The 27,700-nt window shown below is 43.7% G+C and overlaps 1 protein-coding gene across 5 annotated transcripts in view; it reads right to left on the minus strand.

Annotated features, from left to right (window-relative positions):
- The window catches only part of ANO5 (anoctamin 5), a 121,223-nt gene that overhangs the window by 51,491 nt on the left and 42,032 nt on the right, over window positions 1–27,700 (minus strand). For 3 of the 5 annotated variants that reach the window (XM_030200707.1, XM_030200705.1, XM_030200704.1), the window contains 2 exons: window positions 15,492–15,536; window positions 9,240–9,272 (listed from right to left, as the gene is read on the minus strand). The exons of 1 other annotated variant lie outside the window; for it this stretch is intronic. In XM_030200707.1, coding sequence (XP_030056567.1) covers window positions 9,240–9,272; window positions 15,492–15,536 — 78 coding nt within the window. The remainder of the gene's footprint in view (window positions 1–9,239; window positions 9,273–15,491; window positions 15,537–27,700) is intronic. One more of the 5 variants, XM_030200706.1, reaches the window with a different exon arrangement.

Raw genomic sequence — 27,700 nt, forward strand, 5'->3', positions numbered from 1 at the left:
TGATACTATCTGTTTAATTTTTTTTTTATATATATGGGCCAGCAAACACATAATTTGCTTTGCATATTGGCCCAAAGAAATTTATCTTTGCAACACGTGAAACCAACTCCTAGGTGGACACATAATCAGTCATTTGAAAAACTACAAGTGGTCAGTCTTATGTACTCTTCATCAACATGGAATCCAGAAGGCCATGCAGTCTGTCATGTATCTCGCAGCCAGCGGGCAGGGATGGTGCTATATTAAGCATGAGATACAGACAGGCCTGCAGACTGCATGAGAAGCTGTAAGTATGCAGGAACAGCACTGAATCAGATTGACAGAGTTTGGTAAGCAGGCAGCCTCTCACACAGCTGGGCTGGTGACAGCAGCGTTTCCGTAGAGGAAAAGGCTGTGAAGCAGACACCCACACACAGCAAAAGGGAGGGGAAGGACAGAGAGGCAAAGCTAGAAAGCACAGCAGCAGCAGCAGCAAAGACCTTGCAATGTCAACCTCTGTACTGTGTATGCTGGCAGTCACACAGCTAATGAGCTGAATCACGCTGGCCTCCACGCAACAGTATTCCTTACTGCATATCAGGAGATCTTGTGTATCATCTTCTTAGTTCTTGTAACTCCGGACAGGCCCAGACGTCCTTGGTATGCAGACCTTGTCCATCTTCAAATCGCTCCTCGGTTGACTCTTCCTCCACAGACGGGCTTATTGCACCAAAGTCTAGTACTTAAGGAGGATCCCTCTTGCTTTGGTCTTATGGCTTGGCTCTTCCTCCAGAGACCGGCTTATTGCACTAAGGTCCGGTACTTATGGAGGAACCCTCCCGCTTAGGTGTTACGGCCTGGCTCTTGAAAGGGTGCAACTGAGGAAGAAGGGTTACACAGATGAAGTTATTACTACCTTGCTGCAAGCCCGAAAGTGGTCCACTTTTTCTTCTTATGCTAGAGTGTGGAGAATTTTTGAGAGGTCTGCACAGAATGAAGTTTCTCCATTTCGTACTTCCTTGTCTCAAATTTTATCCTTCCGTTACAAGGGATTCAAAAAAGACTTGGCTCTCAAGGTTCTGAAGGATCAGGTAGCAGCATTGGTGTGTTATAGAGGCAAGGTACAGAATGCTTCATTGGCTGCTCACCCTGAAATAGTGTTTCCTCAAGGGAGTCATTCATCTGCATCCTCCCTCTCTGCAATATTTGTCCTCAGTGATGTCTTCAAGTGGTTCTTAAGGTTCTTCAGTTGGCCCCTTTTGAGCCCCTTCGTTTGGCAACTATCAAAGATCTTGCTTTAAAGGCAGTATTTCTAGTTGCCAATTTGTTGGCATGGAGAGTTTCAGAGCTTCAAGCTCTCTCTTGCAGGGCTACTTTTCTCCACTTTTCTGATTCGGGAGTTTCCATATGGACAGTTCCATACTCTTTGCCGAACATTGTATCTCCTTTTCATGTCAATCAGACTGTGTGTCTTCTCATTTTTTTTCCAGGGAGGTCTATTCTGCAGAATACACTTCCCTGCGATTGCTAGATGTGAAGCGCGTCCTTATATGCTATCTTACCGCTACCAGCAATTTCAGGCGGTCTAATCATCTTTTCTGTCCTCTTTGCAGGATCCCAGAAGAATTTGCCGGCCTCCAAAGCAAGAATGGCTCGACGGCTTAAGGAAGCTATTTCTTCGGCTTACATTCTAAGCAGTAGATCTGCTGTAATGCACGTCAAGGCTCATTCTACCTGGTCTTTGGCGACTTCTTTGGCAGAGTCTAGGGCAATTTTGTTGGCAGAGATCTCATTCCTTTGTTAAGCATTACATTTAGCTTTCTTGCTTCGGGGCCACGGTTCTCACTGCAGGGATATTACAGTCCCTCCCCTCTTAATTTTTTTTAAATCAAATTTTCAAATTTCCAACCAAGCAACAGCACTGTACAACACTTGTACAGAAAAGCGATAAACAATAACATAATACACATTATCATCATAATTTCCATTACATCAATCAAATATCACTGAAGTCCACAATTAGTGAATCCAAGATTCCAGTAGGAATTAAATAAAGCAAAAAACATTCAAACATAGGCAACTACACAACACATGCAGGGAATACAATCAATCACTTAAGAAGAGCTAACAACAGAAATATAAACTTGGTTTCCTGCTGGTCGTTTCGCTGCCAGGAAGGCAGAAAAATAAAGTGGTTCAAATAAAAACATATTTATTTATTTATTAGATATCCAACAACATATTTACATGGGTACCTCAGAAAAAAGGTAGACCCAATCTGAAGTACCCCAGTCTTCAGCAATAGAAACTGCTTGCATCGCTTCTCAGTGGCCCTAGAAACATCCGGGAATATTTGATCTTTAAACCCTAAAAAAAAAAAGCTAATCTCAGTCCTTAAAAGTACATTCTCATTATCTGGCCCTAATGCCACTGAAGTAATTAAAGTTGCTGCTACTGCTGATTCTGTATCAGAGGATTCCAGAAATGCAGAGACATCAAGAAACTCCATTCTGGCCTAAACACTGCTGCCCTTCTGTGGATTTTGTGGGTACGTAATAAATCTGAGAGAAAGGTGGTATATTCTCGTCAGCAATTCCCTTTGTCTCCTTTAAATAACATTTAAGCATTTCTCTAGGGATAACAGCAAAGACTTGAGGAAAATTCAAGAAACGCAGATTATTACTCCGTGCATAATTTTCCAACACTTCAGATTTACTTCTTAAGGATGAAACATCCTTAATAATAGATGTTTGCACTCTCTGAGTCTCTATCAAGTCCTTCTCCATCTTTTCAACATGAGCTAGCAGGGAATTTATATCTATTCTTAACTAACTTTTCTTCCACTGCCAGAACCCTTTGTTCCAACTGCTGGACCTGGAGTCATAATAGCTTCCCCTAAATCTGCTATTAAGCACCAAAGGTTATCCAGGGTTACTTCAGCCGGTTTGCAAGACAAGAACACAGGAAGCTGTGCTGTAGTTACCTGAGAGCCGTTGACATTTACCTAACTTTCCCGGGAGGATATCAACTCCCCTATGTTGGATGTCAAAACTGCTGCAGTCTCCATCGAGTCCCCCAGAGAAACCAAAGTAAAAATCCCACCAGTTAGCTGTTCAAGACCCTCACTTGGATGAACAGCAGCAGCACTTTCTGGTTGCATTGCTGGAAATCCCAACTACGGTGAGCTAGTGCTAGGTGGTTGCAAGGGAGGAGCTCTTCAGTTAGGGCTCAAGGTAAGCTCTAGTCCAGGGGAAGCTCTCAGGTCTCCTCTCATATCGGGGATTTCCAGCGTGCTGCTCTCTGACCCCATTGCAATTCCCTCCTCCTTGCAAATACATCCATAGGGCCAGTGGTTGGGGTTTCGGACAGCTGGGAGACTTTAACAGGAGCCCTACCCCAATGCCTTGGCGTACTGAAGAAGCAAACACCCAAACAGCAAGGAGCAACTAGCAACATGTCAGGCACGTGCAGCCATTTTGGATCCCGACCCTGTGTCTCTCCCCTGCTTGCTTTTGTGCATCCCATTTGTCTGGACTGATCCTTGGGAAGTAATGGAAGGAAAAATTAATTACCTGATAATTTTCTTTCCTTTAGTCCCAAAGGGTCAGTCCAGAGCCCACCCTGTTTTTCTATTTTCTAGGTTCTATATAATTTTGGGTATTTATATTGTTCTGGTTCCATTATTTTTAAGACACGAGTTTTGCCTTTTATTTCATAGTTCTTTTTCTATCTAGAGGCTGGAGTTTTTTCTCTGGAAGTCATTCTCTTTCACAGCTTGGTTGCTAAGTGCAAGAGCTTATGAGTTCTCTATCTCCACCTGCTGCGGATTATGTACTAAGAGATAGAACTTCCTTCCTAACCAATTATGTCATACAACTGAGTATTTCAATTTTTTTTTTGTTACATTTGTACCCCGCGCTTTCCCACTCATGGCAGGCTCAATGCGGCAAATAGCTAAAAACTTACTTATTAAGATCATCTCTCATTGACGAAGCAACTAATTCACTGTTCAATCTTTAAGAAGTACTAATCCTGTTGATTTTTGCATTCTATTATTGTTATTACATTGTATTCACGTACGTTTTTGTCTTTATGACTAATGTAACTTGGATTTGATAACAAATTATCTACTTTTAATGTGAGCCACATTGAACCCGAACTTGTATGGGATAATTGTGGGATACAAATGTCATAAATAATAATAAACTTCAACCCCTTCCGTTCCTGATATGCAAGGTCCATAGTTTCTACACACCATGGAATCTGGCAGAACAGAGTGACCTTATACTGTGTGCTGGCTTGGAGCCCAAGGGAACAATGCATCTGCTCCTGTCATGACTATAAGAACCGATCCAAAGCCATAGCACTTTGAATTGGCCATGTTATAATTATTTATCTTCTAAGATTATTGCTGGATTTTTATTATTAGTTGCAAGTAATTAAGAAAAAGCAAGGTACACTTTAACTGTGCAGCAATATATTTTGAACTTAATGGAACAGTATGGCCTGGCATAACCCAGTCTGCTGAGCTGCACAAGGAACCCGAGCAGGTGAACACAGGTGCTTAATATTTAAACAGGACAGGCATTATGCTGATGTGTTCCTCCTCCTTGGAACAGCTAGACATGCTGTCAAAAACACCCGAAGCATATGCTCAGTTAGCTGAAGAATCACTTTTCCTAGAAAGCTGGCTGCTCAGTTAGTTCTACTGCAATCTTGCAAGAGGCTAAGTGAATTCCAGGGCCATATGGAACTAAATCAATCCTTTTCTAAACTCAATTACAGGGGCGTAGCCATGGGCGAGCCTGGACGGGCCCAGGCCCAGCCACTTTCCCTCCAGGCCCGCCCACCCAACACAGACCTGCCAAGTCTCCCGCAAAACACGCGGCGCCAGCTCCCATTTCCAGCCACTGCTGCTTCTCCTGTTGAGCAGCAGCGGCCGCTACAAAAACAAAAAGAGCTAATTAAACCACCAAAAATGTTTTTAAAAAGCAAGCGTGGCACCGCAGGCAGCCACCAGGCATTGGCTGTCGGCTCTGCAGCCGCTCCTCTCGCCTCTCACGTCGCTGTGCTCCTCCGGGGTCCTGCTCCAGGGGCAGTGACGTGAGAGGCGAGAGGAGCGGCTGCAGAGCCGACAGCCAATGCCTGATGGCTGCCTGCGGTGCCGCGCTTGTTTTTTAAAAACATTTTTGGTGGTTTAATTAGCTCTTTTTGTTTCTGTAGCGGCCGCTGCTGATCAACAGGAGAAGCAGCAGTGGCCGGAAATGGGAGCTGGTGCCGCGTGTTTCGCGGGAGACTTGGCAGGTATGTGTTGGGTGGGCAGGCCTGGATGGAAAGAAGGGGATAGAGAGAGACACTGGATGGAAGAATCGGGAGAGGGGGTAGACAGATGGAAGGATGGAGAGAGAAAGAGGGAAAACGGATGGAAAGATGGGGAGAGAAAGACACGATGGAAGATTGGGGAGAGAAAGGGGGAGATGGATGAATGGATGCAGAGAGAAAGGGGAGAGACTGGAAGGATGTGGAAAGAGAAGGGACACTGAACAGAAAAGGGTAGAGAGATAGAGAGACACTGGATAGAAGGAGGGGGAGAGAGACATTAGATGGAAGGATCAGGAGAGAGGGTAGATGGGTGGAAGGATGGGGAGAGAAAGAGGGAAGACGCTGGATGGAAGGATGCAGAAAGAAACAGGGGAGACATTGGAAGGATGGGGAGAGAAAGGGGAGACACTGGAAGGATGAGGAGAGACAGAGGAGAGCTGCTGGATGGAAAAGGGGAGTAGAAAAAGACTGGAGAATAAGAGGAAGCGACATGGGGAGAACAAGGTGAGAAAAAGATGAAAAGCCATAGGTAGATGAAGGAAAAAGAAGGAAATTAAAGAATGGATAGTAAGAATGAATTAAATCTGGACAGAGAGAGAAGCTGAAAAATATTGAAGAAAGCAAAGAAAAAGGAGAGAAAAATGACAAATGGCGCAGAAGAGTTAAGCAAAAACGAAGGAAAGCAGAATCTAGAGACTGGGAGCAACACAATGAGAAAAGGTAAATGGCCATACAACAAAGGTAAAGAAAAAATAATTTTATTTTTAATTTAGGATCAAGTTTCAGAGACCAATACTTCCGTAGGTCAGGAGAGGATACCACAACAGCATTATACTGACCTGAGGCAGGAGGGTTTGGCCTCTGAAAGCTCATTGAAAAGGGTGTTAGGCTATTAAATAAATTATTTTCTGAAACCTGATGCACTGAAAAGCAGCACTTTATCCCTGGGTGACAAATGCATCTGATTAGAGTGACTAAATTTTGCTGGGGGGGGGGGGGGGGGGGGTAGAGAGAAAATTTTGTGCCCACCCACTTTGGGTTCAGGCCCACCCAAAATTGGCAGTCTGGCTACGCCACTGCTCAATTAACACCAACATGTTTTAAGGCACAGAGTGTCCCCACTGAATTATGCAATATTCATACTTTCATGGAGCAAATTATGTTTGCTGTTGGCCTGTGCCCAGTGAATGTCAGCAGGAACTGGCCCAGGTCACAAATAAAATAACTGCATCACATATTACTTGGAAGGGCTCAAGGTGCTAATTTTACCACTAAACAACATCAGGGAGAAACATTTCAGCCTCAGGTGATCTTGGGAAATGGCTGGCCTTCGGCCATGCAGGCAGTGCACAGAGACTGAGAACAGGTTCACACTCTCTTCCTGTCCCATCAGACTATCATTAATGCAAAGACATGCCACTCTTTAAAGCTAGCTGCATCTGTTCCTATTCTACATCAACATCCCATTTCACTGGTAATCCAGAGTCTCAGAGCTGGAATTTTCCTGCACTTTAGCGCTGAACATTGAAGGATGCTGTTCACCTTCAAACTGAAAGCCGCAAATACAGATAGAAACTCGTACACTCTTCCATTTGTCTTTTGTTCAGGAACTCTATGTCCTTCATTAGTTTGAACAATGGGTATGACAAATGGAAGAACCTTATCTGTAATCACATTAAAATATGAGTTCCTTGGTTTTAAGCAGCACTTCATCACCACATTTCACAGTTTGCATCAGGTATTGGCTTGATCACACATGGATACACCACCAGTTTTGATCTCTGGACAACAAATTTTTGTCCACAAGCTCCAATTTTACTGGTTCAATTTAGCAACAGTTGGATCACTGTCAACTATCAACTGCGACCAATTTTCAACCGTTCTCAACAAAAACTAAAATTCTTTCCATCCTGTGTCAATGATGGTATCTCTTTTGTCTAAACAACTGCCACAGTGATCAAGGAGCAGAATCAGTCCTCCCAGTTCTCTTCTTAATAGCACCATCTTTCATTCAACCCTATTGAATGCACTTCATCCTGGAGCATTGGTTGCAATAAACAAAGTGTCTAGATCATGCTGAATAAAGTGATGAATGCCAAACTTTATGACTTTTTGGTAGTGTGAATTTTCATCTCAATCTCCATCTGCACGTAATACGAAAACTGGGTTTACCATATGATCAATATCTCTCTTAGTTATAGCTTTGAACTCCTCAGATTCAATAATCTTTCAAAGTCAATCAATAATCTTTCAAAGTCAAGACCAAGACTCAGTGATGTTAGCAAGCGTTTTCCTGATCTGATTGCAATATATGTTGGACTTGAGTAGCCAATGGCTTCCTTGTTCCTAAGACCATCAGGCATGATGTGAATTCCCACATACACTGATGAGATCAGTTAGTGTCAGCTAGCCACTACCCAGTCATGTTCAGAAAGGCTGACTCAATAATCAACATGCATCCGCAGGGCACACACCTGTCAGGCCAATTGGAACGCCACAGTTATGTCTTGGCTGATGAAACACACTTCATTCAGTCCCATTTGTCCGATTGTGGCTATGCAAAATACTCTATCTATATGGGCTGCATGTATATCATTTTGTGAACTAATTAACTTATCTGTGACTTCTGAACCATGGTGTCTATCTTCTAATGACAAATTGTGCTTCGATAGATCTGAAATCCATCTGCCTGAAACTGTTCAATCAAGTTTTGATGCTTTGGTAAATGTTGCTCTCTTGTTTTATTGTGGGAAGCTGAAACATGCATAGCGTCTCCAATAGCTTTCTGCAGCAATAGCTGAACCTCTTCAATTCGTGGTCTTCCAGACTGTTTTGGATGTTCAGTGCTTTGCATAGTTCCAGATTCTCTTCCAAAAGAGCACCATTGAGCTTTCTCTTCTTGTTGTCTCTGGTCTTCTAAGATTATTTACTGGTCATCCCTCTTCCTCTTTAATTTAGCTTCCAGTTCTGCTTTTCTTTTCTTGGCTTCTTTCAGAGCTTTCTCCTTTTTGTCTGTATGTAGTCAATGTATCTGTTAATACAACCCAGTTGGTGTCAGGATATACAAGGACATTCTGTGCTGGCTAAGCTTTACAATGGACTCATCGGTGTAGTTTACCTACTCAGTTTGGGGGATGGAGTGAGGGGATTAAAGGGTAAGGAAGTCATAACAGCAGTAGTGAGTTGAATCAACTCAGTATTAAGAACTGCAGCATAACAATACCTATACCAAACTTTACCTATAATGAGCTGATGAATTTATGCTAAACTTAAGAGCTATGTTGAGTATGGCGTAGGTAAACAATCTTTACTGCCTTCAGTGTAGCTCCTAATCCTTCTGTAAAGAACTGCCCAGGATTTCTAGGATCCCCGCTGAATAGACTTGTTTCTAAACCTAGAGCAGTTAGTATGAAAGAAGAAACCTTAAGCAAACATAGCAACGCCACATTGACATGTATCACAGGAGCCCCACTACACATGAAATGGCTTTCCCAAGTCATGTTCCCTTTTAAATATTTAAAGCCCCTGTGAATGTGTAACTACTAAGTGGAGTAAAGATATTTTGAGATATGAAGGAACCATAACCTTCCCTGTTCTCAAGTTAATCACAAGCCCCGTTTAGCAACAGTGAACTATTTTGGTGACATGTAACCCAAAAACCTTTTAAACCAGGGAACAGTTTTAGCCCATCTGCTGAAGATGAGGCAGCCATGTTTGCTGAGGGAATACTGAAACTAGGCTGGAGAAGCTGCAGTAACTTTGCGGAGATATATACCTTTGCAGTCACTGAAAATCTGAAGAACATGCCTACTGCACTTAAACAAGCAATCTAGTATAATATCTTATAATACAAGATAGCACAAGACACCACACAGGGCAGTAGAGAGTTAATGCAGCCTCTCAGATCTTTAGTAGGGTCACACTCAACACAACTTTACCCTGAGGCGATGCTGCAAGAATAGACTGTATTTCTGCTGTGAAACAAACAAGAAAGAATTTAAAAACTCAGTGTCCATCGAAGGGATAACAACACACACAACTGCATACCAAAACGAAACCCAAAAAGAGGGCTGCTGAAACGCCAGATGTACTTACAGCTAGCACTGCTCAGGCAAATGCTTTGTACATACAACACACAGAAACAGGCTAAACCAGTTCAAACCTCCACGTCTCTAGGTCCTAATGAACAGGACAGGGAACAAACAAGGAAATGTCCTGCTCGCTAACTGTGGGTGCATAGGAGCCAGCTGTGGGTGCTTCAGTACCCCCAATATTGGACAAACTCTTATACTGTGTCCAGGGCGGGGAAATTTCCATTGGCTTTGGCACCTCTAATCATTTTGAAAAGCTTGCCCCCATGGGCATATGCAGAGGTATTTTCTAGAAAAATGAGACGGCTTCTTTTACTAAGCGGCAGTAAGCCCAATGCAGGCTTACTGCTCGCTATCCAGAAAGTAACGCAGGGCTACAGCAGCAGCCCAGCAGTACTGCCCACCCCTAACGCACCATCATTTTCGGCGCTACAAAAATGTATTTATTTTTGTAGTGCCAGAGTGTACCCAGCAGTAATCAGGCAGTGCCGCACACTGCCCGGTTACCACCGGGTTAACACAAAAGCTCTTACTGTTACCGCAATGGGTGGCGTTAAGTGCTCCCCCTCCCCCGAAATTGCCGCATGGAAATTTCCTGCAGGAAGGCAAGACTTCCCTTTTATCAACTGCGGTAAAATGGGGCCTAGACACACATGTAAAACACGCGCCAATGCCAATGCCAGCCCCCTTTTGCCACAGCTTGGTAAAAGGGGCCTTGAGACTCTTGTAATCTGAGTACGCATGAAAAGAAATCAGAGTTCAAGCAATTACTATATTTTCAGAAGCCCGGGTTGGGAACAGACGTCAGCTTTGCTTTATTTATATCCAATGCCCCTTATCTTTGAAAATACCTCCCCCACCTCCAACACCCACTACCACCACTCCCAAAGATAAATAAATGCATGGTTCTCTCTAACACAAAGACCTACCAAAAAACCATGACATGCATGGAGCCAATCAAAAAGCAGTTAATTCAGTTTCCTGAAGTGCTCTTAAAATAGACAGAAAAGTTAATTATCAACAAATTTGTGAGATATTTTTAATGACTTAAACTTCCATAATAAAAAAGAAAGTTCAATTACATATAATCACTATAATTGATTATGCTAGGTTTTATTTGTTTTTTTTTTATGTTAATTAGATATTTTGAGGATAATTTTTCCCAATCATTTTTGCATATCTAGGGCCCTGTTTACTAAGCAGTGCTAAGGGCGTGCTTGCATTTTTAGCGTGCACTAATTAGCATGCGCTAAACGCTAAAATCGGCCATACATAGGCGACTGTAGCGTTTAGTGTGCGCCAAAAATGCTAGCATACCTTAGTAAACAGGGCCCCTAGGGCCTATTTACTAAGCCACGCTATAGGCACACTAGCATTTTTAGCACATGCCAAATGCTAGAGACACCCATAAGAATATATGGGTATCTCTAGCGTTTAGAGTATGCTAAACACACTAGTGCACCGTAGTAAACAGAGCCCTTGGTGTTTTATCCACAGAATAAAATATGCTTGTACAAATGAATCCATCTGATATGCAGGTAAACGTATGCAAACATTGTAAATTTGCCCACACTGAGTAGAGATGATCCAGGAGGGTAGGGCTGGAAAGGAGTTAAGGATGTGCGCAGGGTGAAAAAATCAGTTTGTTCATCTTCTCCCCCCCCCCCCCCCCCCCCCCCCCCATTTTCAGAGTTTTTAATTCATTCATACGCTTGTGTTAATCAGAAAAATATAATGCACACAAATCAACTTTTTCTTTCTGCTAATTCATAGGTAAACACATGTTAAATTGATTCTGCATGCACTAAATTAACATGTGTAAATTAACTGAATGCATGTTACCAACTGTCCATTCCTAGTTCTTATTTAAATGTGGGCATGGAAAAGAGTAGGTATAATTATATGTGCATAAATCTCCTGCAGTAATTTTCAAAGACAAAGTAGATTGCACACTTTAGTTTTGAAAATTCATATCTACATGGGAAAAAGCATGTGGGCAGGACCTGCCTAACGCTTATGTTTACTAAGCAGCGCTATGGGCGCATTAGCATTTTTAACGAGCACAAATGCTAATGCGCCCATAGAAATGTACAGATGCATTAGCGTTTAACGCGCCTTAAATTTATAGGCGCGTTATAAATGCTAACGCACCTTAGTAGACATACCTCTAAGTGTATGGGGCATCGTAGCTCAGTGTTTCCCAAGTCCAGTCCTGTAGTATCCATTTCCAGTCAGGTTTTCAGGATATCCACAATGAATATGCATGAATTTTATTTGCATACAGTACCTCCACTATATGCAAATCTCTTTCATGCATATTCATTGTGGATATCCTGAATACCTGACTGGCAAGGGGTACTCCAGGACCGAACTTGAGAAACCCTGCCTTAGCTGAACCTCCAGCAACACCCCCTCTTCAGAGCTCATTCAAGGCCCTAACACCCTCTCCCTAGTTCAGCACCTCCCATTCCTCTCACTATGCACCCACTAATTCTAAGCACCCTGTTAAAGAATTGCACCCATATTGGTACATTAAAAAATAGTAATGCAGGGGCAGACTGACCACTGAAACAATAGGGCAATGCCTGAGGGCCCACAGCTGTAGGGGGCCCACTCTCCCCTAGCTTTCATCTAATTTAATCACTTTTGTTAGGTGGTTAGGGGCTCATGACCCTTATTGCCCGACGGCCCAGGACACAGTCAGTCCACCCCAATGCTGAAACTGACAGAAGGTAAAGAAGTGAAAATTTATATTAGTCTAATATATCTATATACTGTGTTACTTTACACGGTGTCTATACACTTCATCTTTGCACTAGTAATATGAGTGCATGGCCTGTACACCCACTTGCATCGTACAATGACTATTACAATATTTACCAGTGCGATTGCACCACTGACCCAGTAGCACAAATTGTTCTAATTTCTACATGGCCTTCATTCTGGAAGCAGGGCCACTGTCCTAAAGTGATTCCTTTCAGATGGAACCACAGACCTGCTACAGCCAACTGGACTCCAGTAGATGAGCAGAGGCACCATATGAACATTTGCAAAGAACTGAAATCACTATGGTAAGTTACTGTTTTAGCAAATTTATCAAACTATATTGCCACAGCCCAGAATTCAAGTGAATTAAGAGGGCCAAATCTTGTGTGTACAACACTGCCGAAGCTGCCATGCAAATTAGTTAAAGCTTGAGCACGAGGAATGGACGCAACACCTCTCCTGTGATGATGACAGTCACTTTCTTCTCCAGGAATGTGCTAGGGTGAGTTCTCAAGCTTTTTATTAGGACAGAACCTTATTTTAAGCTACAAGACATTAAAATATATCAACGTTCATAAGCAGAAAACAAATACACATGAAATTTAACTGGTTTCTACTCACAACAGAGAACACTGCTAGTGACAGCAGTGAAATGGAGACATTAGGACATGCAGCCTATAATCAGTTTCCATATGTTTCAGAGCTACTTTGCACATTTATAGAAGAACAGCCTAAGGGTCTCACTGCCTAAAGTTCTCACATGCACTGACTACATAGGAATCATTTTTCAATGATGGCATATTTGCTGGGCTGACCCAACCACTAGTTGGAAAGACATGTGCCTAGGGTGGCACAGTTTGAGGAGCAGCACCAAGGCAGCGGCCAGCATGCCCATGGTTGACACTGCACCCCCTCAGAACTTCTTGTTTCTGACTGGGCTGGACCCAGCAGGCCTTGAACATGTGGGCTTACTCATAGCCCAGAACCAAGCAAGATGTCTTACACTGGATCTCTGACTGCTGCATCAACACAGACCCAGAAGGGATAAATAAGGAAAGAGAAGCCACTGAAGACCTTGGGGAAGGCAGGGAAAGGGAGATGCCAAGTGAGGGTGGAGTAAGGCAGGATAGAGATGCTAGATGCCACAGGGGAAGGGGGAGGTTGGAGAGATGCTGAATGTAAATAGGATGGGGGAGTGCCTTGAGCCACCCTGGGATGTGGGGTGGGGGTATGGCTGAAGGTATATTTAGGGAGTCAGATGCACTTGGGCTGGCCTTGCATATTTGTAACATAAAATCGTAGATTTCCATTTTTTGCAACAAGCAAGACAGGTATATAAAGGAAGCAATTCTGATAATCTCAGTTTCCTCCAGAGAATACATTTTATCCTCAGTGCCATGCTAGCTTCCTGTCCCAGACAAATTCTGACACCCTGTTAGTCACAGAAAGCAACACACAGCAAACACAAGTTAACACCAAACTAAGCCTAAACATGAACAATATTCCAGTTCCGCCTTGCTGTCCAGATACATTTATTCCAGCCCCACACCGTGAAATATCCCTTCAGGAAATCAGCATTTTATTTTGCAGTGGAAGCAAAGGATGAGGTCTGCTTTAAAACCAATGCTTGGGAAGGGTAATGCTGATCTGCAAACACTGTATGTATAGAAAAAAAATATTACATTGTATAAAACCCACCAGTAGGTTTTGGCAATTAGCAGCAGAAGTTCTGCTGGTGCTATTCTCTGGTGGCTGCTGTGGCCTTCATTTTGTCCAGGCAACAGAGCCCTTAGGCAAAGGGGTTAAATTTCAGGCTCCAGTATTGCAAAAACATAGCTGGTTAAATGCAATATTCAGCACTTAACCAGCTATGAAGAACTGCATAAATCCCAAATATTGGAACTTAAACGGGCGGTTAGCTTGACGGAGTTTAAAAAGGGGTTAGATAGATTCCTAAAGGACAAGTCCATAGACCGCTATTAAATGGACTTGGAAAAATTCCGCATTTTTAGGTATAACTTGTCTGGAATGTTTTTACGTTTGGGGAGCGTGCCAGGTGCCCTTGACCTGGATTGGCCACTGTCGGTGACAGGATGCTGGGCTAGATGGACCTTTGGTCTTTCCCAGTATGGCACTACTTATGTACTTATGTACCAACTCCGCCCCCGGACTACTCACAAAATAACCAGTTTTGATTTGGGGGCTAATCGGGCATTTTCAGTGGCATTATCCAGTTAAGTGCCCCTGAAAATGCCCAGTTAGCCCCAGACAGGCAATATAAATGACCAAGGGGGAGATGCACTAAAAAATCGTTAAAGCCCTTCCCTTACGGATTCCCTTAGCGAACGGTAGGGAACGGCCATGCATCAAGGGAATGGAATGCAAATGAGCTGCTCGTTGTATCTCACTTGCATTCTCTGTTCCCTCGGAAGCCAGTCAGCCGGTGCTCGATTATGCCCCTCCTCCAGGTCTCTCTCAGTCTATCACAGCACGTTTAGCTGTCACTGGTGCCAGCTAAAAGCGCTGTGATTGGCTGAGAAGTCGTGGGTACGACGTCCTTTTTTGTTGTTGTTGTTTTGAGTGAAGGACGTCCATAAAGGACGTCCCGGACGAGCAGTTGGATGTTTTTTTTTTCCAGCGAGAGTAAAAATCAAGAAGTACAACGTACTTTTTTGTTGTTGTTGTTGTTTTGAGTGAAGGACGTCCCTGATGAGCACTTGGATGGTTTTCCCCCCCGATTGGTTATTTTTTGTTAAATTTAATTAAGTACTACGTCCTTTTTTTCGTTGTTGTTCTTTTGAGCACTTGGACATTTTTTTTCCCCATTTTTTTTTTAAATTTTATAGAAGTCTTTAGAGGCGAATAAATTCCGGGCAGCCCCAACGAGAGGTGCAGACCTCCCGTTAGGTTTTCCACGGTAAGGCGATCGGAAAATGGTAGTGCATCTCATTATAATAGCTTGCAACGGTAGTGCAGCTCATTATAATAGCCTTTGGATCATTTGCATTCCGTTTTCGTTAGCTGCTCCCGTGACAGGAAAATGCCCTTTTGAGCATGGCACGGTTTGAACTGGCTTGAACCAGTTTAAAACCCATGTTACTGGCTTGTTTTTTTTAGTGCATCTACCCCCAAGAGCCTCTCCTGGCCATTTAAATTGTTTTTGAATGTTGGGCCTGTTAAGTTTAACTAGGAAATATGTGTTTGCAGATCACTTATTAAGAAAATAGGCTTCTGGCTGCAAGGCAAGGCAACAGGAACTGGATATGTCCGACATGCAAAGACGCCATCTAAACCTCATGCTGGCCATGTCTCCGCCTACCACGTATGGCTTACCCCGTGGTTGGAGATGAGAAAGGTGCTCTCCGTGCTGCTTAAGCCCTGCCAATGGTATCATGGAAAAGATACAGTGCGGTTAGTGGTAATAAAATAAGTGCAGGTGGCTTAAAAATTAAAAGGTTAATTTGGTAGACACGAAAACTAAGAAAAAAAAGTGTTATTTCAGCAACAGAACTGGGAAGCAATGGTTGGAGCCTTGGAAAGTAGCAGATGGAATTAAGGAGGAAAGTTATCAATCTGGGCTACCGTTAGGATGTGTTATTTTACAGTTAACCTCAGTTTTTCGTAGCTAGGTCTGATTGCATAAAATGGGAACTGCGCTAAAATAGCACGTTAGTGGTAAAATAACACATCTTAACATTAGCCCACATTGGCCCCCTTAATGTGAAGAGTTTCAGTCTCTGGTAGCCAGAGCTGATATTATGATGTCATAATGCCTCATTCCACCAATAAGAGCCAACCTCATCAGTGATATCACAATAGCTTGATTGGCTTGATTCTCCTATACTTGACTCACTTTTATTACATATAGCAGTGATTTCCATTTCTAGAGACATTTCTTTAATCTTTAATTAAGGGGCAGGGGAGTAATCAACGTTAACTACCATTACGACGTATTATTTTACTGTTAGCCCTAGTTATTAGTAACTAGGTGTCTTTGCTTACAATGGGACCTGTATTAAAACAGCACAGGCTAGTGGTAAAATAACACATCTTAACAATAGCCCACGCTGATAACTCCCCCCCCCCCCTTAGTGTGAAGAGTTACAATCTTTGGTAACCAGAACCGATACTGAGAGGTCATAATGCCTCATTCCACCAATGCCTAAGAGCCAACCTCATCAGTGCTGTTACAATGGCTCGATTTTCCTATACTTGGCTCACTTTTATTACATATAGCAGTGATTTCAATTTCTAGAGAAATTAATTTTTCTCTGATTATGGGCAGAAGCTATCAATGTGAGCTACTGTTAAGACGTATTATTTTACTGTTACCTCCAGTTATTAGTAAATAGGTCTCACTGCATAAAATGAGACCTGTGCTAAATTCAGTTACACACCCCAAAAGGTACAGGTGAAGGCACACTGCCCTGCCACTTACAGTAGAGATTATATAAAAACAATGTACTTCAATTACAAGTCTCAAAGATATGGGTGGAGGCATCCTGCTCTGCTACTTACAATAGAGATTATTTATATAAAAACAGAATGCATTTCAATTGTATGCCCTGAGGGAACAGATGAAGACATTCTGCCTTGCCACTTACAGTAGAGACTATATAAAAACAATGTATTTCAATTAAATGCCCTGAGGGTACAAGGGAAGTCATCTTGCCCTGCAACTTGTAGTAGAGATTATATAAAAACAGAATGTATTTCAATTATATGACCCATGGGTACGAAGGAAGGCATCCCACCTGCAATTTACAGTTCTCCTCAGATGGAGGAAACCTGCAGAACACCTGAAGAAATACAGTATTTATTTACTCCCAGCTACAAACTTCAGCCCAAGAGAAAATGGAAAAATCATCAGGAATGTTGTTAGAATATTCAGGAAGTACAGAAGCATATATACAGCACAAAAGACTGCAGGGAGTGGTAAATAGCACTCTAAGAAGTTTTTGGCTGATGCTCCTACGCCTCAGGTTATATGAAGCTGAGTGTGCTCCTAAAGTAGCACTCACAGCCACATAAAGGTTAACATGAGATGACTGTATAATCTGAATCATCTAACCCAGATGTTTTCAAATTATGTCTATATTCAGTTATGCTGTTTCAGTGGCGACACCAAGTATAATCATTTAACTTGAACCAAGTTACAGACGTTTCAGATTATATGTACTATTCAGATTATATCTACTATCTGTGCAGTGTGCTTCTCCATCTAAGTTATGCAGTTAGGAGCAGAGAACTGCTCCAACTGGATAAGTCTGCTCACCTGTGCCATTAACAGATTTTCAGCAGCACTGAAAATCCTTTCTGACCACCCTGGCATTATCCAAGTTGTGTCATGGTGATCTGGAGTGGTGCCTGGTGCAGTTTCAGGTTACCTGGTTAGAGGCAATATTCAGTCCAGATAACTACCCAGAAAAAAATCAGGACAGGAAAAAGACTCCTAACTTTACCTGGTTAGTTACCTGGGTACTAGTCTATCGCTGGTACTTGGATAATTGTCCTTTTCAGATAGATCGTTTTGGAAGGTAACAATTTATAGATCCAAACCGGCTGCAGCGAAGGGCGACAAAAATGATAGCAGGGATGGGACGACTTCCCTAAGAAGAAAGACTAAGGAGGCTAAGGCTTTTCAGCTTGGAGAAGAGACGGCTAAGGGGAGACATGATAGAGGTATATAAAATAACGAGTGAAGTGGAACAGGTGGATGTGAAGCGTCTGTTCACGCTTTCCAAAAATACTAGGACCAGAGGGCATGCGATGAAACTACAGTGTAATAAATTTAAAACAAATAGGAGAAACGTTTTCTTCACCCAACGCGTAATTAAACTCTGGAATTCGTTACCGGAGAACGTAGTGAAGGCGGTTAGCTTGGCAGAGTTTAAAAAGGGGTTGGACGGTTTCCTAAAGGACAAGTCTATAGACCGCTACTAAATGGACTTGGGAAAAATCCACAATTTCGGGATAACTTGTATAGAATGTTTGTACATTTGGGAAGCTTGCCAGATACCCTTGACCACTTAAATGCTGAATATTGACGTAAGCGGCTATGTGTTAACCAGATCTAAAATAACCAGCCCAGAGCAGGCCTGGACTTGAATATCCAGGAATAAGTCCATTGGTAGTATGTAAATTGGTCACCGCTAGCAGCTGAATATCAGACCCAAAATTAGGGGCCCTTTTACTAAGCTGTGTAAGCGTCTACGCACGCCCAATATGCACCAATTTGGAGTTACCGCGTGGCTCTAGCGGTAGTTTCATTTTTGGTGCGCATCCAATACACGCATCCGAAAAATAATTTTTATTTTCTGGCATTTGGCGCGCGTACATCATTACCGCCTGGTTAATGAGCGAGACCTTACCACTAAGTCAATGGCTGGCGGTAAGGTCTCAGACCCAAAATAGACACGTGCCAATTTTTATTTTTCCGCATGTTCATTTTCGGCAAAATTTTTAAAAAAGGCATTTTTTGCAGGCGCACTAAAAAATGGATCTGTGCATGCCCAAAACACGCACCTGCACTACCGCAGGCCATTTTTCAGCGCACCTTAGTAAAAGGACCCCTTATTTGTTCAAATGACCTGCACTTTTTTTTAAAGCACGTATATTGGCTGGCACTGCCAGCGTTGACCATATCAGTGTTTTTTTTTACTATTTGTTTCATGCTGTTTTTAACAGCACTCGACTCTTTTTTATTTCTTTGGGCATATCGGATTGGCAGTTTCTAAATAAAAATGGATCAGGCTGGGTTAGATGAAAAGGCAGGAACAGAGCTGGCCATGACGGTGCTACACATTTTCCTCTCAGCCACCAGAACAAGGACTGGTGGGAAGGTGCAAAACTGAAAAACAATGGAAGTTATGTACCAAAGATTATGAAGTGATGTTTCCCAGGTGAAGGCAAACAGAAAGATTATCAACTGACCCTCTCAGTAGGGTTACAGAAAAGACAGGATGAATGCAGATGCCCTGCATCTCCAGACATATTTGCATGAGCTGGAATTAGAAGTCTATGACATGAGTTAATATTTGCATTTTTCTTCGTGTTGTACCAACCTAACAAACTTGCTTATTTGGATAAATGTGATCCTAAGCTCTGTGACGTTATCACTGCTACACATTTGTTTGATCACCTGTTCTATTTCCTCATTCAGTCATTTTAAACAAATGTATGTCAATGCTTTCTACTCTGTACTTCTGAGTCTTAACCTGAAAAGCAGAGGGTGGGGCATTCTTTGAGGAGAATGCCAAATTAAATCAAGAAAAAAACTCTCTTAAGAATGAAACCTGTTTATTTTAAACAGGTCGGTATTCAGCCAGCAGCGGTAAGCATTTTTTTAAATGGTGACCGGCTAAGTTAGACCTGAATGTTCAATGCCAAGCCACATGTGGACACCGGCATTAAATGTGTGTGTCAACGGCAATACTTGGAAGTTACGTGAGTTTGGCCAATATTCAGCGTCACAGCTGCATAGCTCGCTGGGCACAGTTAGGACTCTTACTTAAGCGGCTCTACTTGCCTGGTTAGCTATGTGGACACCGGCTCTGGTTATTGCTGGTACCCACATAACCTTTGAGGCCGCCCTGACTCCACGTTCTGGGCATGGATTGTGCAGTCCCAAAAATATAGGCACACAATAACATAATAAATCATGACAAATAAAGACCTGTATGCTCCATCCAGTCTGGCCAACAAGGCGGTCAGATTTATAGCTGCTGATCCATACAGGTTACAGCTCTCTCCGGCCGATATTCAAAACCATTTAGCCAGCCAGGAATGGCACCTGGCCGGTTAAATGGTACTTAGCTGGCTATCCGCCGATATTCAGCTGGAGACAGCCGACTGTCTCCTGATGAATATTCCCAGTTAGCGCTTAGCAAATAGCCGGTTATATAATGCAATGTAACTGACTATCTGCCGGTTTTCAGCACATCGCTGGCTAAGGTGGTCTTTTACAAAGCCGCACTACCGATTCTCAGTGCAGTAAATGAGGAAGACAATTCAATTCCTATGAGCTTCCTCTCATTTGCCGCGCGGGAATTGCTAGCGCGGCTTTGTAAAAAAAGCCCTAAGTTTGGCAGCTAAATCTGGCCACACCAACAACAGGTCTATCTTTGATCTATATGAACTTAGCTGGCCAGCTATATTCTTAGTAGCCAAAAATAAACCACCCAGAAATGGCTCAGCATTGAATATCTGGGCTCAATGCTGACTGCAGGAGGCAGGCCGGCTACTTCTCGCGCTCTGAATATCGGGCCCTCTATATCCTGTCACAAGAGCAAAAGTCATTTAAGTTTTACTGTGATACAATCCTCTTTCTATTTAGGGATTCTCTGTGTTTATCCCATGCATTTTAGAATTTTGTCAGTTTTTATCTCCACCAGCTCCCCTGGGAAGGTATTCAAGGCATCCACCACCCTCTCGGTGAAAATGTATTTCCTAAAGTTACTCCTAAGTCGACCCTCCTGCAACCTCAGTTCATGTCCTCTAGTTCTACTGCTTCCCCATTTCTGGAAAAGATTTGTTTGTATGTTAATACCTTTGAAATATTTAAACATCTGTATCATATCTCCCCTCTCCCTCCTTTCCTCTAGGGCAGTGTGTTTCCCAAGTCAGTCCTGGAATACCCTCTTGCCAGTCAGGTTTGATACCAAGTGCAATAAAATAAAGTATTCATGATATTGAGGGAGCTCCGAGAGGTTCTGGTGGGTCCTCTTAAAGATTTGTTTAATAAGTCCTTGGAGATAGAAGAGGTTCCATGGGATTGGAGAAGAGCGGAAGTGGTCTCTATTCACAAAAGAGAAGAAACTGGAAACTACAGGCCGGTAAGTCTCACTTCAATTATTGGAAAAGTAATGGAAGCGATGCTGAAGGAAAGGATAGTGAATTTCCTGGAATCCAATATGTTACAAGATCCGAGACAACATGGTTATACCAAAGGTAAATTGTGCCAAACAAATCTGATTGAATTCTTTGACTGGGTGACCAGGGAATTGGATAGTGGATGTGCGCTAGATGTAATCTACTTAGATTTCAGCAAAGCCCTTGGCATGGTTCCTCATAGGAGGCTCTTGAGCAAACTTGACAGGCTGAGGTTAGGACCCAAAGAGGTGAAGTGGATTAGGAACTGGTTGACGGACAGACACCAGAGGGTGGTGGTTAATGGAATTCAACTGCAGGAAGGAAAGCTGAGAAGTGGTGTACCTCAAGGATGGGTACGGAGGCCGATTCTGTTCAACATATTTGTGAGTAACATCGACAAAGGGTTAGAAGGTAAGGCTTGCCTTCTTGCAGATGATGCCAAGAGTTGTAACAGAGTGGACACCCCAGACGAAGAGAAAAACATGAAAAAGGATCTGCAAAAGTTAGAAGAATGGTCTGTTTGGCAATTAACAAAGAAGTGCAGAGTGACGCACTTAGGAAGTATGTATGTGTTAGGCGGTGAGAGGCTGATATGCACAGACAGGGAGAGGGACCTGGGGGTGACTATCTAAGGATCTGAAGATGACGAAACAGTGTGATAAGGTGGTGGCCGCAGCCAGAAGGATGCTAGGCAATATAGAGACAGAAGAAAGGAGGTGTTGAAGCCCCGTACAAGTCATTGGTGAGGCCCCACTTGGAGTATTGTGTTCAGTTTTGGAGGCTGTATTTTGCCAAAGATATAAGAAGACTTGAAGGGGTCCAGAGGAAGGCGACAAAAATGGTATGGGGCTTGTGCCAAAGGACACAAGTATGAGAAGAGACTGGAAGGCCTGAATATGTATACCCTAGAGGAGAGCAGGGACAAGGGAGATATGATACAGACGCAGTGGCGCTCCTAGGGGGACGGACAACCGGGGCGGCGCCCCGCCCCCCGGGTGCAGCGTCCCCCCCCGATGCAGCGCGGACCCCCCCTGGCAAAAGAGCCCCCCCTGGGTGCATGCCGCTGGGGGGGGGGTGCCGCAGCGCGCGCCTGCTGCGAGTCTACTAACTTTGCTCGTTCGCTGCAGGAAGTAACCTGTTCCGGGGCAGAGGGAGCTGCAGCGAACAAGAGAAGTTAGCAAACTCTAGCAGCAGGCGCGTGCCGCGGCACCCCCCAGTGGCGTGCACCCGGGGCGGACCGCCCCCACCGCCCCCCTCCCTTGGTACGCCACTGTACAGACGTTATTAATATAGAAACAAATATTTTCCAGAGAAGGGAAAATGGTGAAACTAGAGAACATGAATTGAAGTTGCGGGGTGGTAGACTTAGGAGTAATGTCTGAAAATTCTTTTCCACGAATTCAAAAAGGCATGGGATGAATACAGAGGATTTCTAATTAGAAAATGAATGGTATAAAAAACAAAACTTAAAGGGTTACTTACATATGTGTTTGCATGTCAAGTGGTGGTCAGATGACAAACTAAGATGACAAACTAAGTAAAAACTAAGGTTGGTGCTGGGTTGTATCCCACATTTCCCCACCTATTTGCAGGCTCAATGTGGCTTACATAGCACCGGAGAGATGTTTACAGGCTCCGGGGTAAACAAATACAAAGAGATGTTGTGGTAGGATAGGTTCATGTGGTAGGTCCATATAAAAGATTTGTTCAGCGGAAGCGTTGTGTAGTATTTGGAAAGTGAGGATAGTGCTGGGCAGAATTTTACGGTCTGTGTCTTGTAATTGACAAGACAGATTCAGATAGGCTGGAGTGGGCTTTGACGGCAACTCCAGTAGTTGAAACATAAGGGCAGAGCTGGGTGGACTTCTACGGTCTATGTCCCAGAAACACCAAAGAAAGACCATGATCAAGTATATAATTTCACGTTAATTGTTGATTTAATCTTGAATTGAGGAGATCACGTGATGTGCTGAAGAGAGCGGAGGTGGAATTGCTCTCCTCTCGGGCGGAACCCTCCCTGTCGCCATAAAAACGTCCGTTTCAACCTCAAAATTATAAACTTAAAGCGTACAGATAGTAGGAGTGCATGGACAGCTTTGTTACGCGCCTAGACACGAGGATGCCGCCGAAAAATGTAAAGAAAGAGGCTGAGAGGCCCCGCGCCGCGGAAAGCAAGATGGCGGCGAGCCCGCCGAAAGAGACGCCAGAGCCGATGTTCACAAATCAGCAACTGATACAAATAACAGAGGCGGTAAAATTGGCGCTGGATCCCCAGTTAAAACAGTTGGCCACTCAGTTAACGTCAGTAGAAAATCTACTCGCCGATACGACCAGGCGCACAGGCGAACTAGAACAAAGAGTGTCCGCCATAGAAGACGAAGGAGCCGGAACAACAACACAGCTTCAGGCATTGAGATCCCTGGTGCAAAAGCAATCTCAACAAATAGACGACCTTGAAAATCGCTCGCGACGAGCCAACTTGCGAATAGTAGGCATACCTGAGAATGTATCAGAGCGCCTACTACCTTCAGTGCTAGAAAAGTGGCTGCAAAATGAGTTTGCGTTGTCAGACGGAATGGGTGCCATTTGCCTCGAGCGAGCACACCGAGTGGGGCGGAAAATGGACAATAATCAGAAACCCAGGATGGTGATGGTAAAAGTACACAACTTCGTGCATAAGGTGGAAATTTTAAGAGGTGCCCGACTGAAACGAGAAACCTTGGCCTTCGAGGGCTCTCCGGTGAGGATCTACCAAGATTACTCCTACGCACTGCAAGAACGGAGGAGGGCCTACAGCCAGATTTGTACAACATTGGTGGAAGCGAACAAAAAATTCATGCTAATATACCCCGCTACGCTACGAGTCAATCACCAGGGCAAATGGCAAGTGTTCATGACCCCCAAAGAAGCTCAAGAATGGGCGGCAGAGACACTTCAGTCACAGCAAAGCAGAGATAAATAAATAAAGGACTAAAGAGAACAGACTCTGGATTTAAGCACCAGGCAAAGCAGAGGCCCAGAGCCATCCAAGGAGGTATTGAAAAGGGGCCCACAGATAAAGTAAATGGCGGGGGAGGGGGAAGCCCCACATCATTGATCTCACTATTTTTCTCATATGTTAGGTGGGGGAAACAGAAGGGTTTGTACGGGGATGGGTAAGGAGTTAAGGGAGGGCGGGAGGGAAAGGGTGGGGCAGAAGGGTAGGAAGGGGGGAAGCAAGCAAGCATTGACCATGACACAACATATCTCTAAGAAGTCCCATAACACAACAAGAGAGACCTGGGTAAATAGAACAACTCACAGAGTCTCGGGTGAGGCTGGGCACCTGAGGCAGACATATAAATACTATCAGCCATATAGAGTCCCACAGACAAAAGCACATTAAAACCATCAGATTTGCCTCCTGGAATGTGGGAGGCATAACGACCCCAATAAAAAGGGCAAAAATCTTATCAAATCTAAAGAGACAGAAAGTAGATATCGGATGTCTCCAAGAGACAAGACTTACGCCAGAGGAGCATAACAAACTAAAAAGGCAGTGGGTGGGGGAGGTACACTCAACATCCTCTGGGGATCGGAAAGGCGGAGTGGCAGTGCTGATAAGAAAAGGGATAGGTACAAAATCTGAATTAGTGAAAGCAGATCCAAAAGGGCGATATATTTTGGTACGGATATGGGTACAACAGAGAAACTTCCTAATTCTGGGAATATATGGACCAAATATTTATGAAGCACAATTTTATCCTAATCTTGTTCAGATGTGCCTCCCATACAGACCTGGGCAGCTCCTGGTAATGGGAGATCTCAACCTAGTGGCAGATCCAAATGCAGACTGTTCAAACCCGAGAGTTGCTTCGAGAGGAGGACCAAGAGCGCATGTACTTAATTCCTTTAAGCGTTCACTCAATTTGGTAGACACTTGGCGTAGTTTACACCCTGGGGAGAGAGACTTTACTCACCTTTCCAGAGCACATGGCACACTTTCCAGAATAGATTACATATTAATAGCCCAGACCGCGTTTCCGTGGGTGCGGGCCGCTGAGATAGGCCCAGAGGAGATATCGGATCACTCCATAATATGGATAGACGTGGAGGTACCAGGGTTCTATCAGCAGGGTAGGAGTTGGAGATTCCCAAACTATTTGTCCCAGAATAGTGAATTCCAAGAGCATATCAAAAAGAAATGGGAGGACTATGTTCAGAATAATAGGGAACACATGGATCAGCCTGGTCTGTTCTGGAGTGCAGCTAAAGCCGTACTCAGAGGAGAGATAATAGCCTTTGTACACGCTCACAATAAAAAACAAACAATAGCAATAATGAGACTGGAACAATCCTTAAAAAAAGCAAAAGCCAGATATATCAAACAGCAGACTCAAGAACATAAAGACCAGCTTCGAGCAATGCAAGTGACGCTAAATGCCTTACTTCATGACCGAAGCAAGAGATACCTAGCATACCAGAAATTTAAATTTCGCAGGTTTGGAAACAGACCAGGGACGATGCTAGCAAACTTAGTGTCGGCGTGGGGACCACGCAAACCGATAATAGCCCTCCAAGATGAGACGGGTCTCCTGCAGAATAAGAGCGAAAGGATAGCCGAGATATTGACAAAATTTTTTTCTAGACTGTATAGTTCGCCTGAAGACCCAGAGGAAGGAGAAATACAAAAAATTTTGGAACAGGCAGAGCTCCCGAAATTAACAGACAGTGAGCGAGCAGTCCTAGAAGAACCACTAGAGGCTAGGGAGATACAGGAGGTGGTGAAGTCACTACCACTTGGATCTGCGCCGGGCACGGATGGGTATACTGGGGAATTTTATAAAATTTTACCACTCTCATTTTACCCTGTCATTAGTGACTACTATGAACAAGTAGTTGGGGAGGGGCAGTTCCCACATCATGCAAACACAGCCTTGATCTCCCTGATCTTAAAACCTGGGAGGCCAGAGGGCCAGGCTGACTCATATAGGCCCATCTCATTACTCAATGTTGACCTAAAAATACTGGCCAGGATACTAGCAAATCGCCTGGCCGGGATTTTGCCCAGGTTGGTGGGGGAGGAGCAGGTGGGATTTGTTAAAACCAGACAGGCAGCCAAAAACGTGCGCAGACTACTATTAGCCATGGCGACTGGTCAGCTGACAAAAACCCCAACATCCATAATTTCACTTGACGCTGAAAAAGCATTTGATCAGGTGGGGTGGACATATTTGTTCCAAGTACTGAGGCATATGGGATTTGGGGGCTGGTATTACAGAGCTATAGAATCCTTGTATGCAAATCCGACTGCTTCGGTGATAGTAAATGGAGTTAAAGCAGAATCATTTAGAATATCCAGAGGCACTAGACAGGGATGTCCCCTATCCCCTACATTGTTTATCCTATCATTAGAACCCCTACTGAGACTTATAAAGAGAGCAGAGGGAATCCCCGGGGTGAAGGTTGGGGGGGATACCATAAAGGCCCTAGCGTTTGCAGACGACCTGATGATAATATCAACCTGCCCGGTGAGCTCATTGGACCAACTGCTGAGCCTAACAAAGGAATTTGGGCAAGTCTCTGGTTTCAAGCTAAATAAAAAAAAGTCTCAAATAATGGATGTATATCCGAGAGGAACTCAGCAGGAGAAGGAAAGCTGCCCCATAGCCAGAGTGGAAGAGAAAATTAAATACCTTGGAACCAACATACCACAAGACCTATCTAAATTATACCAAGAAAATGTCGAGCCCTTGCTTGAGACCACTCGCATAAAACTCCAGTTGTGGGAGAAATATCCGCTGTCCCTTATGGGACGAATTGCTATTTATAACATGATGATAGTGCCAAAGTGGCTCTATAAATTTCAAACCCTTCCACTTTTTCTTAAGAAAGAAGATGAAAAACGCTTACACCGGTATATACAGCGCTTTCTGTGGAAGGGAAGGAAAGCACGCCTCCCAGTACGGACGTTGCAAATACCAAGAGAATATGGAGGATTGGGATTGCTCAGCATTAGGTATCTTACAATAGCAAGTGGCATGCGACATATTTCTGATTGGTACAGATCAACCTCAGACTTTTCAGCAACAAATCTGGAAACAACATTAACTCAGGGAATACATTTCAGTAGCCTGTTGCATGTGGGAGGCGGTCAAGCTCCTAAAGTCCTACAACAATCGCATATAATGCCCACGGCAAGGGCGGTCTGGAAGTGGGTTTGCCGTCACCATCAATTCTCTGGACGAATTACGCCTTTTCAAGCAATTTGCAATAACCCACAATTCCTACCAGGAACTCTACACCGTAGATTTAACCAATGGCAGCAGAGAGGACTGGTATACTTACATCAGGTCTTGACATCAGAGGGGAGAATCAGGCCTTTCGTGGAGCTTCAGGCCCAGTTTAAATTTGATGAAAGAGATAGATTCTACTATTGGCAATTGAGACATTATATAAACAGCTTGCCCTGGGAATGCCTCACGGAAGATGTGCAGGAGGAGATATCCTCAGCCTTTTCATTTAAGGCACAGGGCAGAGTGTCATTGACAATGCATCACAGACATTTAAGAGACATGACAGAGGAAATAGATTATGTAGCTCTGGCCCAGGCGTGGACGGAGGAACTACAAATGACCTTAACGCCTCAAATACTACAGGAATACATTTATTCGACGCAAAAATCATCAAAG

Source organism: Microcaecilia unicolor, chromosome 4, assembly GCF_901765095.1.
Source record: "Microcaecilia unicolor chromosome 4, aMicUni1.1, whole genome shotgun sequence".
Taxonomy (NCBI): Eukaryota; Metazoa; Chordata; class Amphibia; order Gymnophiona; family Siphonopidae; genus Microcaecilia; species Microcaecilia unicolor.